We start from the raw sequence: 14237 nt of genomic DNA, 5'->3' as shown, positions 1-14237 counted from the left end.
CAGTAAAGGGTGTCCACAGAAGGTCTTGTATTTGTCATAAGAGAACCAAAGATGAGCCAAAGTGAGGAATGAAGAAACAAATTTGGACACCATTTAAGTCTAGCAGAGACTTAAGAAAGTCTCAGACTCTTAGAAGAGTCTGAGAGAAAGAAGCCACTTCTGAACATCTGCAGAGGCAAAAAGCAAAAGGGCCAACTTCCCAACTTGGGTCCAGCTGCTGAGGTTTCCATATTACACAACTATAATTACCTGTTCTATAGAGAGAGTTCTTTGTACTCTAAGGATAAACAGAGGCACAAAGGAGTTACAAGGTTATTCTAAGGTAGAAACTTGTCCTTGCTTCTATTGCTAGTTTATAGTGCTTTCTATTCAACCCCTATATTGAGAGAGAGTTGATATTCTGCCATTTTCAAAAGAGCTGCTGTGGAAAAACATTTGTTTTCTTGAACACCCCTGCGCCTTCTCTTTGAGTGACTCCTTCCAGTCGCCTGCAGAGATTTTGGCTCTTTTCCCTGGCAGCAGCAGTCATCACTGATCCCAAGACCCACATAAGTCTACTTTCTCCTATTCTTCCTATAGAGCTGCCTGGAAAGATCTTGGCTGGACAGAAAATCCTTCCAGTGAGAGAGAATCACAAGAAGATCTGAGCATTTAAGAGTGCTGTGGCTCTCCAGAGAACATAAGAAAAAAGAATGCCTGTCTTTTTTCCTGGCAAGAGTAATTCCGTTTACAGCAATTAATGTAACCATGAGGGGCATTTAACAGAGGGGAAAAATATAAAAAAAGAAAGAAGACATTTGTCAAACATACTTCAGATCCTGTTTGCCCTTGGAGCACTGGAGGGAAGCTAAGTGAAGGTAGAATCCTCATCCAAAATTCCTCTAGTCATCTGTCAGATCCTCCTGGTTTTCTATCAAACTCAAATCCAGGTTCTATCTTTCTGGCTGTACAACAAATAGCAGTAAAAGTTTTGAACTGCTGATTGTTATTCTCATGCCCTTTACCCTTTCTGTGGAGCTCCTGCTTCTCCACCTCTCAGTTCCTCTCTCCTTAGACCTTTCCCATGCTGAACAGACCAATGCATCTACCAAAGGAAGAGTACAGCAAGAGCTCTTGTGCAGCCAGAGGATTAATTAAGCTTCTTCAGCTTTCTCCAACACTTCCAGGACTGCACAAATACAGTAGCTGGATCCTTCACAAATACAGTAGCTGGATCCATCACAACAAAATCATCTCCAGAGTCTGGTTACATCACCTGTCACCTTTGCAGGTCCTGCCACACTTCTGAACCTCCAGTAAGGAAGAGACTGGCAGCTGAATGGGAAACTACCAAACTCTGAATGCAGTGACTCCTCAAACGAGGCTGACATTGTCATTATTGCCTTGTTTTGGAAAGCAAAGCTCTGCAAACCTCCGTCACACTTGGCATCTTGTACAAGGCGACACTGAACACCTGTGTGCATTTACAAAGCCCAGACAGGCTGAAATGCAGAGATAGTCCTATTCAAAACAAACAAAGCACCCAATGAACAACAACAATAAAAACAAACAAACAAACAAACAAGCAAACAAACGAAAACCATAAACAGAAGCATATGGAGCTTTGGAGCCAGGAACCAAGCTCTCCTCCTGCAGTTGTTTTAAGTACAACAGACAGAAGTAGAAAATTGGTGTGGCTGGGCTGTTCCCTTTAATCCAGTCAAATCTGCTGTATGGAAGATTCAATAATAGATTAAATTATTTACCTAAATAATGAAGAACTTTGAATTTGCAGTGCAAGTTCTACATGTACTGTTTTTCTGCAAGAAATTCCTTCAGTGCATTCTCTGCTGTTTCTTCCCCTAACTGTATTTGCTTCTAACCCAAGCAATTCAGGAGTACATCAAAGGCAAGCAGTCTCTCACCAAGAAATAAAGGCAATCTTGGAATATTAGTTGGTACTGATTTTCACAGAAACATTTACTTTTTAGATGGCCCTGAAAAATGGCCCTTTCATGGAGTGAGCATACAGGCACTACAGAAACTGGATTATTCTAGGGCATGGTCCCAGAAAAAAGAAGTGTTTCTGATTTCAAGAAAATTTAAGGGAAGACACAGCTTTCTTTCTTCTAATAAAATAGTAGCTTGACTGCCAAATGTTCCTCTGTAAATAACCCAGTAAATAAATTACCAGGGCAGCTGCAGCCATCAACACATTGTCCATGACACACTTCATTGATATTCAGACTCTGGCAGGTTTTGGCACATGGGGATACACACTCCTTATATTCCATGCCAACTGGACACCTTGGCCCTGAAACAATTAGAAGAAATTAGAAATGCAAATTCCTCAGTAACTCTTAAACCAACAAATCCTTTCATTATCAAGGGCTGAACTACAGAGACAAAAAAGTCATGTCAGCTTCCAAATGATTATTTCTTTTTTAGAAGTAGAACATTTTAGAACTATTTGATTTTCAATTTGCTGCAATATCATCTGTCAGGTAGCAAAGTAAATACTCAGAGGTTAAAGCCAATTTGCTTTCTAATAAATTGAGTCTTAATAACTAAATCCAAGTGCATTAAGAATAATAAACCCAGGGAGAAGTTTCGCAATAATATCTAAGCAATTTGGAGACACATGGTTGTTTTGCACCTTTAAACCATGCACTTACTCCACTCATTTGTGAAATTATCCTGTTTGGTGTTTCCAGGGAGAACCAACAGACAGTTAAAACTCTGAAATCCCATCCTCCTTCCAGAGAACCACCAGTTCAGGATAACACCCATGCCTGGTATCTCCACTGCTGCCATTATCTAGGCCAGGCCACTACACAAACACATTATTACAGGCATTCCTTCTCTTCAATGCATACACACACATTGTCCTACAATACTGCAGGGGCATGAAGTGGGAAGAAAAGGTTAGAGACTGCCCTTTCCAAGCCAATCCTCTGCTGAAGTGGTGGGAGGGTAATGAAGGAGTGATCTTGCCTTGGGTGCCCTGGACTCGGGCACCAGCTCACACTTGCAGAGTGTGCCCAGCAATAAAACCCTTCCCACACAGCAGAGTATTCCATACCTCCATCATCATCATCATCTCCTGAGAAAGCACCATAGCACAGATGAAGGGTGATAGAAAATTAAGCTCCTGCTGTGGCAGTGGGACACTTCCCTCTTTCCTGACTCAGGAGGAAAAAACCAAACTGCAGCTCATGAATTCAAAGGTTAGAAATGAGCTCCAAAGCTCCTGGGATTACAGAAAGGCTCATTTCACTTGTGGCTGTTAATCAGACTTACAAAGAGCCCCAGCAAAAACAGGTTACCTGGCTCACACCCTGAGCAAGGAGATGAGCTTTAATAGATCCCTTTTATGTCCCAATGGAAAGGTAATAAATTACTGCTAGAACTCAGACTGTACAATCCCTAGAACAAGTGGCTGGCAGCATCTTGCTGCCCTAACCACAGTCTGAAAGCACAGATTTCTTCAGTGGCCAATAGCAGAATATCTTTACCAGAGAAGAAAGTGTTATCAGTACAAATCAGAGAGTTTACCCCATGTAGTCAATTTACACAAACATCCCAAGGAAAATGTCCTTTCTCATAACAAAAAAAAAAAATGAGAAAAAACACTTGATAACATGATATTAGTGGATTTTTAAAATTATTTTTTAATGCTCTCTATTAAACCACAGTTCTCAGCAGTAGGTGGAAATATGACTTAAGTCCCTTTTCATAAAAAAAAAAAAAAAACATGAGAAAAAGCACTGATAACATGATATTAGTGGATTTTTAAAATTATTTTTTAATGCTCTCTATTAAACCACAGTTCTCAGCAGTAGGTGGAAATATGACTTTTCCTCTATAAATACAATCCATCTCAGTCAGTCTATGCACTTTCCTGTTGCAAAACCTCAGCACAGATGCAATCAGGACCTCTGAACTCAGCAAAATTGGGCTAATAAAGGCAGCAGTTCAAGATGCAATCAGGATCTCTAAACTAGAAAAAGATTAGATTAGAAAAGGCAACATCTCAATTTCAAGGCAATTGATTCAAGCAAATAAAGGGTGAAACAATTGTCTTTATGCAAAAACGTTAGAGAGCATTTCACAAAGATCCTGACTTAAAATATGGGCTGGAAAATGTCATACATCTGAACCATGTGTAAAATAGCACCTAAACATCCTAGTCTATACATTTGTGTATCAAATAAGTCTTCACTGACTGTGTACACTGTGTTGGGACATGTAATAGCTCAGGATCTTCTTTATAAATGGTTCAAACAATACTGCATTAGGGACAAGAACTTCTAGAAAAAGATGGGTGATGGAGAGCTGAAAGGGGGAAGTGAGCAAAGGCGCTTCCTATAAATGAACCAACCTCCCAAAATACACCAGCTGCTTTTAGCTGCAGGACAAAAATCTGCAAGACAGGCACAATCCTATTGGGGATGAGCAGCCTAGGAATAAATCTGCCAGCTTACTGCACGAGCTCTCTTCAGGCCACCCCTCCAAAATGACTCCTTCATGAGCACAGCTCCTGGCGTACTCTAGGAAGGCAGGGCAGTGACAGTCCACACCCTGGGGACAGGTACAGATGTCTCTTTCACAGAGGCTTATGTATGGCTCAGGATCCACTCGATGGTGGCACCGGGAGAAGGTCAGCGATGTGCTCAGCAGCTGGCAGGTTTCCAGGATGCCCTGCACAAGAAGTGAGGAGCAAAGGGACAAAGAGAGAGAAAAGGGGACAAAATTACTTCCTATAGTCTCAGGAAGACGGGAAAACTCAACTTTTCCAAACACATAGTCACCACTGATGTTAACAACATCACAGCTCTTATTTAAGAGCGAGCTCTATGCATTTATTCACTACATGCATGGATACAATTAATATACTGATTATTATAAAATGGAGCATCACATAAGGGAGGTTTCACACAGAAACACATCAGTCAGTCAGTCAGTCAGCAGAAGGATAGAGGCATTCTACTTCCTTTGGCTTCCCAGAAAAGAACTGGATTGTGCCTGGATTCCCAGGAAAGTCACAGCAACACAGAGGAACTAAGGTAGGTAGGAAGAAAAACAACCAGACAATCTTTTGGATAACAAGTGGCCAGAGCAGGTGTCAGAGGGAAAGATTGAGTCTGAAATCCCAGGAATGAAATTTGTTTTCCACTTCTGGCCACATATTCCCATTGCTCCTGCTGGCTTGTCCAAAGGACAACAGGTCAATTTAGCTCAGATAAATAGGAGAACAATAGCCCAGGGAAGAAAAGCAATTTGTTCTGCTCTTCTCCTGAGTTAAATCAGCGTGGTGAGAGGCAGTGTGAGGGAAGGACAGCACAGGGAGATAGGAGGAGGTATCAAGACCTCTTCTTTCAGACAGCAGAAACCTGAGAGGAAACTTAACTGTATGTAGAACAAAACCTAAGGAAAACGTAGAGTATGATTAAATTCTCAAGGGGAGGCTCCCAAATAAACTCTTTTGTACACATTATGTCACAGTGTAATGAGTCTGAGGTCCTCAGCACAACTTTCTGAAAGGATGGCACTGAGTTTAGCTAAGTGAAAGAACAATTTTCTGATACAACCACAGCACAACAAAGAGTTGGAACATAACTTTCTTCTACTTATTTGTCAGTGTTTTATGTAAGCAAATGTAAACCATGGTGTATTTTTTAGGTGTTATACTCAGTGGTTAGAGGGGAGGGCATATTCTTCATAGTGGTTCATAGTTACAAATCATTACTTCTAAAAAACTTAACATGTACCTGAGGTGACAGCACATACAAGCTGCTGTGTAAAAAAAAAATGAATATTAATTAAAAAGCATCTCATTTTCTGGGAGATGAAAAATGTAGATCAAAAAAAACCCAAAATAAAAAAATCGAGATGTTTTCTATGAATGGTAGCTATGGTGCCTGTATAGGAAAACTGCTGAATAGAAAATACCTTTTTATTTTGTCTAAAGAGTGTTCTGTTCCGGTGATCAACTCAAGCTAGTACATGTCTGAGCATTTCTTGCTTACAAAAACAAACCAACCAGAAATGTCTACGCTGTTGGGAATGTGTTCCAAGTCTAGCAAAGGACTCAGGGAACAACCAGATGTGCAAAGAGGTTTTGAGCTTTCTGAGAAAGGACTCAGGGAACTTAAAACATGAGAGCTGGACATGGTGAAAATCAGAAATTCAGCTCCAGCCTGGGATAATTCTGATCCCCAGACAGAACCCACCATGCTGAACCAGATGTGAAAAGAAAAAAAGACACTAGAAGCAGGGGGGAGCAGGAACTACATAAATTGTGGTTAGTATTGCTCTAAGACTCACAAAAGTACAGAAGAGCTGAAAAGATGCCCTAAGGGTGGAAGTAACAGCAACAGAAGCAGCCAAGAAAGCTATTAAAGCAGGGCTTGGAGATGAAACTGATAAAACCAAAAGTGAGCTCAGAGCCATTCAGAGGATGAGCAGTACAGCAACTCCTGGATCACAGCCTTGATCCAGATGGTATCAAGTGCGGTAGAAAACCAGTATATGCAACAATCCTGTTTAGGGGCTGAGCTAATGAAGTTTCTCAAGGTAATACAACTCAAACAGCAAAACTCAGACTGTATATTCCACTAAAAGGAACATTTTAGATGGAAAAATGACTTAAAAAACAAAGGAGATTACACACCAAAAAAATTAACCCATTTTTCTTTTCCTCTAATTCTTTGGTCTTGGATTTGTTCACTAACAGCATAGCTAAAGGCTATGCTGAGCTCCAACTGATTATCTAGAAACAAGTGATATATGTTGAAAAGCAATAAACAGTTCCTTTTCTCTGTGTAAAGGTTTTCTTGCCATTCAAATTTCATCATATTTTCCAGTGACTTTAGGCAAAAAGTTATAGCTGAAATTTTCCCATCTTTCAGACATATCTCAATTATCATGACAAATAAGATGAAATATGGGTAAATCCAAACAGATACAAATCCAAAAAATTTCCCCATGAGGGTGGTCAAAAAGAGGATGTGGAACCATCACTCTTGGAGATATTCAAAATGTGCGTGGACAAGGACCTCAGCAGCCTTACCTAGGATGGCCCTGTTGGAACCAGGGAATTGGACTCAATGACCCCTTCCAATTCTAACTATTCTGCAAATTATTGCTATTTTCATTCCTTCCTTTCTTTAAAACTCACTGGCCAGGCTGGACTAAGAGAGGTCCTTATTCTTTAGTTTAGAGGACAATGGTATTAGATATTTGGCAACCTCAGCCACTGCTGTTACATTCCTGTTCATGGAAACTGCTCTACACAAAGTATTTAAATCCAACAGACTGGAGAGTGAAGCCTGAGGCTGAAACAGCGCTTAGGGTAAAGGTGGCTGTAAGATTAAAATTAGCAGGACTGACTGCAGTATCTGAAATGCAGGTGAAAGTTGTAAAATTTCTCCCTTCCCTTCTGCACTAGTCTTATTTTAAATGTTTCTTTAAATAGGTTGGCAGGTCCTGGCACTGGCAACCCTCAGCAACCACAAAACTTGCTGACCTTCCTTCTGCCCCAGGCCCACCACACAGAGCTGAAGGTGGAATTCTGTACATTCTTCCCATTTCTGTGGCATTTCCTTCTGCTGCTGCATGAACTGCATTTGTCCACAGCTTAACAATTACCATTAAAGAGAGAGAACCTAACAAATAACAGAAGAAATCAAAGACCCTCTCGTTTCCTTGAATTTAAACCCAGTGGTATGCAGATACACATATGGATTCTCCAGAACACTCAGGAAGGGTATATTTTGGTGCCATTAACTGGGTATAGTGTTTCAGAAAATATATTTCATGGAGAAAGATTTAGCCTCCCACCTTTTCACATTAAAAGCATCCAAACCCAGTATGTTTAATACACCAAACACTGGCTGTATGTTTGAGCAGACTAGGTAAAAACTGAAAGAAATCACTTCCCTTGGATGCTGATTAATCTGATGAAGAAAAATGAGATTTTAGATATATTGGGCCTCATTTTCACCCATGTAGTATATTATTATATTGTATAGAATGATTTGGGTTGGAAGGGACATTAAAGCTCCTCTAGGTCAATCCCCTGCCATGGGCAGGAACATCTTCCACTAGACCAGGTTGCTCCAAGCTCCATCTAACCTGGCCTTGAACACATCCAGGGACAGGGCTGGACCTCTGGACCTTTGCTGGACCTGCCTCTGACCCCAGCCATGATGAATTGTGGTCCAAACTTGAATATTTCTACTTGTTTTCAGATCTGGGAATAATGCTATTTCTTTATTACATATGGAAGTAATCCATGGGATAATGGGAGACCTTTTTTTACCAACTGCAGTAGAGCTGAATTTCAGCAAAAGCAAAAATTAGATTAATTTTCTAACATTCACATCTAACATACAAGACGTATAATTTCCTAATTAGAGAAGAAAAAAGGAAATAATACAGTGACCTCTGGCCACCACACACCATTTCTATAGAGGTGAAATCTACAAAATAAAGGTAATGTATAAGAACATCATAATCAATTGCAATGCTTTAAACCATACACATTTTTGTTTTCAAAGCTGCCTTGTTGCCATCCTTTTCCAGATCACCCATTTATACTTTCAGATCCATGTTACCCATGCTGTCGGTCATCTTAGAGCCTGTTAAATTGCAGTACTTTGTTGAACAGCCTAAACCAGTGAAAAAAGGATCAGACAATGCAGTGAGGCTCCTTTTGGGTAACTAAACATCAGCTGCAGAGGGCAGGGCATGGTAGGAAGGCTTTCTTGCTCCCTCCAACACTACCCAGTTTGGAATGGTCTCTGGATCCTGAGGCAAGGCAGCTAATTTCACTAAGTGTGTGTGTGTTTTAGAGGTGGAGGGCAGGGAAAGGCCCTGGCAACAGTGGGATAAGAGTGTGAGGTGGTTCAAGACTTCTCAGCTGACACACAGAGCTATGTCAGCTCTGAGACAAAACAGAAAGAAGACAGAAACTTCCAAACAAGACAACAAGACAGAAACTTCAAAAAAAAAATTAACATTTTCAGGATTTAAAGATAAAGGAACAACAGGGCTTTCTGTTTAGGTTTAAAGAATCATGATTCCACTGCACAGAATCATACAATGGTTTGGGTTAGAAGCGATCTTAAAGATCATCTCGTTCCAACCCCCCTGCCACGGGCAGGGACACCTTCCACTATCCCAGGTTGCTCAGAGCTCCATCCAACTTGGCCTGGAACACTGCCAGAGATGGGGCAGCCACAGCTTCTCTGGGCAACTTTTGCCAGGGCCTCACCACCGTCACAGCAAAGAATTTCTTCTTAATATCCAATCTAAACCTGCTCTCTGTCAGTGTGAATCCATTTCCCCTCATAGTGTCATTACAATCCCTGCTGAAAGAAGCCAGAAGCCACCTCTCCAAGGATGCTATTGGCCAGGGAGGGGGGAAACAGAGAGGGTAAAGAAAACCACAGACCCACCCAGTGTGGGGGCACTGGGGTGGGAGGAGTGCCTTGAAGCAGAGCTTTTGTTTCCCTCACCTAACAGCTGACTGCCTGGCAGGGAGGGAGACCAAGGAGATTTACATTCCTGAAGCTGAGGCAAGCAAACAAAGCACACTATTAAAAAGCCCTACATTCTTCAGCAGGCACTTGTTTGGCTGGCCTTCTGTTAATAGTGCTGTGTTTATTCTTGCACAATGAATAAATTAAGGCAGTGTTTAATACTGTGAGCTTATGGATTCACATGAGAGAGAATATAATTTCATTCAGTTTGTGGGAAAGAAAACTTTATCAACAAAGCATCAATATTTAACAGCATCTGTATAAAATCCAAATTAGTTGTACTTGACCCAACAGACTGGATTTCACCCTGCATGCCACTCCCCAGCCTCAGCTGCAATGTTGACACTTTCTAAACTTGCCTGAACAGATTAAATTCCAGGGACCACAACCAGTCACAAGAACTACCCTTTCTCTAGAGCTGTAACCAGGTTTAAAGAATCATAAAATGGTTTGGGTTGGAAGGGACCTTAAAGATCACATAACTCCACCCCCCTGCCATGGGCAGGGACAACTTCCACTATTCCAGGTTGCTCAGAGTCCCATCCAACCTGCCAAGGATGGAGCAGCTCTAGCTGCTCTGAGAAACCTGTGCCAGGGCCTCCCAATCCTCACAGGGAAGAATTTCTTCCTGGTATCCAATCTAAATCTGCTCTCTGTCAGTGTGAAGCCATTCCCCTTCATCCTGTCACTCCAGGCCCTTGTCAAGAGTCTCTTTCCATCTTTCCTGTAGGTTCCCTTCAGGCACTGGAAGGCCACAATGAGGCGACCCCAAAGCCTTCTCTTCTCCAGGCTGAACAATCCCAATTGTTCACACTCCCCACACACCATCTCTGCCCAAGCAAGAAACATCAGCTGGAGATTTCCAACCTGAAATCACTGCCATAATTCCTCAGCCAGTTTTGTAGGTAGTGAGGCTTAAGTGCTGAGGAGCACAAGCATCCTTCACTGAATTTCACAACACATCTGAAGCATCCCCATCCAAAAGCTTAATGGAAGTATAAAGAGTCAGAACTTTGCAACTTGTCCAGCTCTTAGTTAGCCTTTTGCAGGTAGCTAGGAAACCAGCACCCAGGTTAGCTGGAGAGCAGATATATTCCAGGAAGTGCTACTACACTTGAGAAGCTGTTTGTGTCTAGTTTAGCAAATACCTGTCTGCAGGAATTGAATAGTGAGAAACTCACTACATTTCAGCCTCAATTACTCTGGTATAAATCCAAACCTAGCACCCAGGAAATCATTCTGATTTACAACAAAGTTTGTAAATCTTTGTTTGTAAATTTTTGTTTGTACATGGAGTCAGTTGTAATCCCTCAAGGGATGAAGGCTCAATTTACCACAACAGTCATAATATTCAGTAAATATTCGAAGGTACCTTCTTCCCTGAGCTGGTGACCATCTGCCTGCATCCACACCCTGTCTAAGGGAAACAAGAAGCATCTTTGTACTTATAAAAGACAAGAAGAAAAAGGTTGATGCAGCAAAGGGAGTCACAGAGTTGGCCAAGGCAAACAATTCTGTGTTTCTTCACTAAATCAGCACTACTATCTATACACATAGCTGAAAGAACTTCCTCCTGGGAAGGGAAATAGCCTGGTGCCACAGAGCTTTTGGAACACGAACAGAAAACATCTCCTCTGTCAAAAACAGCCTGGCTGGAGCATCTCCCTCCTCTGCTGACTCCCAAGTATATAAACTGCAACAAATTCACAAATACCATTGGGGGAGGTAGTGTCCACAGAGGCTTCAGAACTGATGTTTCCTTGCTGGCACAACCAGAAAGGGAATTAACTAATTCATCATTCTGCAGGAATCACTGAAACACACCTTTCCCAAGCAATATCATCATTTCTTTGTCAGTAATTCACACTTCAGCCTCAAACAAGCTGATGTTTTCTTTGTTTGTCTATTTAATGTTTGGGGTGGGAGGAAGGGGAAGATGGTTATAGGTAGGTAGGTAGGTAGGTAGATAGATTAGATAGATAACAGGTTTAGGTTGGATATCAGAAAAGGTTCTTCCCCCAGAGGGTGGTGGGGCACTGAACAGTCTCTCCAGGGAATGGTCACAGCCCCAAGGCTGCCAGAGCTCCAGGAGCATTTGGACAATGCTCTCAGGCACAGGGTGGGATTTTGGGACTGTCCTGTGCAGGGCCAGGAGTTGGACTCAGTGATCTTTGTGGGTCTCTTCCAAAGCAGAATATTCTGTGATTTCTGTTCTTCTGCCAAAGGGCAGGAAAATTGCCTTTCAGGTAGGGGAGGACTGAAACCAGAATGCCATCTTGCAGCACCAACCTTCTCTGCCATATCAGATGAAATGTTGCAGGTGTTGCTCGGAGTCTGCACTCTCTTGCAGTGCTTGTTTTCACTGTGCAAAGCCCAGGAGTTGGCAAAATCATAACTGCTCCCCACCAGGGTCCCTGGGAATGAAGAAGAGGAGAAGCAACATGCTGTTTGAGGGGTTTTAGCGACAAGTGGGCATTATTGACTGCTATTAAGGCAATAGTCTGCTGAAAGCTCTCTTTAAAAATATAAACTATTGTATCAAATAGATTTTTATTCCAAACAGATTGACTGTAGGAAAGCCACAATCAGTGATATGGATTTTGTTCTGCTAAGGACATCTCTACACTCAAGGACAGACTAAAGCCTGCAGAAGGCAGCTCCCACCTCCCTCACACCTGCATGAACACAGTAGGAGTTGCTGCTGGTCAGCTACAATCTGCAGGAGCCAAAGCATGCCTGCACATCTTCTTACCACTTAAAAGTTGTCAATAAAACACAAAACATATCAGAGAGGCAAACAAACCCATCTGCTTTCCCTAATTGAATAAATCATTAGCACTCTTGTCTTGATCCCAGCTAGCCTTGATTTTTCTCCTGTCCAAAACTAAATCTTGTATGCAAAGAAGCTTAACATGCACTGTTATAGGTAAAAGTTAAGTTAAATTAGGGTATATAGTTCAATTATATTGTATTAATTATGTTATATTAATTGTATTATGTTAAAGGGCGGGGCTTATTAGAATGTGCTCAGAGAAGAGTCCAGGATTTGGTGGAACAGTGGTCTGGCGGGGCAAGGCGAGGTCAAAGAGGGATTGGACGGAAGACCTGACCAAACATTCAAAGCCCTGCAGAAACTAATGGTCCAGAATGAATGGCATTAAAGACCTCAATGAGAAGCCTGGAAATGGACCAATCATCATGCGGATATAAAATGGACCAATCCTGGACTCAAAGGGGGCTATAAATGGAGGAAATTTGGTTGGGTTGGGGTTCTTCTTTTTGGATACTGGTTTGGTTTTGGGAAGAACCCAGTGCACTTGGGGTTAGTGCACTGTTTTGGTTTTTGGCTCGCTGTGTGGGTGCCTGGGCTTATCCTGGGTACTCTGCTCCTTGTAGCTATTTTAATAAACGAGAACTTCTTTCTCCGGAGAAAGTTTGGCCTCGTTCATATTCATAACATGCACCATCATTGTTTGGGCCCATCGTCTTCCTGGGTAAGATGTCCTGAAACATGCTCCTCTGTCCCAGGACAAGCATCTCCTGGCCCAGGCTTACCAAAATTTGCATCAATTTTGCATAAAAGCAAAGCTGAATGAGTTGGTATGACTGTGACTTCCCAGGACATGCAAACCACTTCTCTGCTGCTCTTGCTCCATCCTTCTGAAAAGGGGTATCCTCCCAGAGAGGGAATGCTTCCTCCATCCTCTTTTGCCGCCCATGACCTTGCTGGTTCCAGGACTATCTCTGGCTTCCTAATATGGGTACCTGCTACTAAACAATTTTGTGACCCTTTTTAAATTTTTTTTTTTAATTTTTTTTAAACCCCATTGTGTTGCCTGTGAGAATATCAACTGCCAGTGTTAATGTATTCCCAAGACCTTATGCAGAGGATATATTGAAATACAAACCTGGCTGTATCTGAAAACCAAAAGAAACCAAAAGAAATTGTTCCCAAGTATACTACAGACTATTTATTAATATACATATATAGATAATAAAGATTCCATTGAGCTCCCTGTTAGTACAAACACAAGGAATATACAGACCACTCTTCCTAAACTATGGTAGTCATGAAAACTGCACTGAGAATGCTAAGGCAGAGGTATTAAGACCTGTAGACTTTTTTGTAAACTGGAAATTAGGAGCTTTTAAAGGTAGAATGTATCAGACCCACAGCAGAGAGCAAAGAACTCCCAGGGAAAGGGGATAAAAGACACAAAATTGTCATCTATGCAGCCAGGACTTGGAACAAGGAAAGAAATGCAGCAATAAGAAGAACACAATCCTTTAGTTTACCACATATTATAAACATAAAAGCAGCAATGCAAGCTGGCCTGAGGAGAAGCAAGGTGCCAGATTCCCTTTTGTTTGCAGTAAGGCAGCCTTTCCCTAGCAGGTGTGTAACAGGAGCTGGGTTCTGCTCTGAAGCACTGTTTCTCCAGCCCTGGATACACATCCATGCCAGGCTTCCTGCTGGCAGCTACCCCCAGGGGCTCCCTCATCCACAGGCTAATGTTTGAAGGTCAGGACAACTGTTGGCCCTAAAATACTGGTCACTTGTTTATTCGTTTCTTTTCGTCTTTCTTTCTTTCTTTCTTTCTTTCTTTCTTTCTTTCTTTCTTTCTTTCTTTCTTTCTTTCTTTCTTTCTTTCTTTCTTTCTTTCTTTCTTTCTTTCTTTCTTTCTTTCTTTCTTTCTTTCTTTCTCTCTTTCT

General features: G+C 41.7%; 1 protein-coding gene across 1 annotated transcript in view; it reads right to left on the bottom strand.

Annotated features, from left to right (window-relative positions):
- The window catches only part of VWF (von Willebrand factor), a 124040-nt gene that overhangs the window by 99032 nt on the left and 10771 nt on the right, over positions 1-14237 (bottom strand). Inside the window, exons 6-8 of the mRNA XM_014309415.2 lie at positions 11814-11938; positions 4464-4680; positions 2171-2293 (exon numbers count right to left, since the gene is read on the bottom strand). Coding sequence (XP_014164890.1) covers positions 2171-2293; positions 4464-4680; positions 11814-11938 — 465 coding nt within the window. The remainder of the gene's footprint in view (positions 1-2170; positions 2294-4463; positions 4681-11813; positions 11939-14237) is intronic.

This window comes from Geospiza fortis, unplaced genomic scaffold, assembly GCF_000277835.1.
Source record: "Geospiza fortis unplaced genomic scaffold, GeoFor_1.0 scaffold164, whole genome shotgun sequence".
NCBI lineage: Eukaryota > Metazoa > Chordata > Aves > Passeriformes > Thraupidae > Geospiza > Geospiza fortis.
The sequence above is the reverse complement of the archived record's forward strand: the minus strand, read 5'-3'. Positions and strand labels throughout refer to the sequence as shown.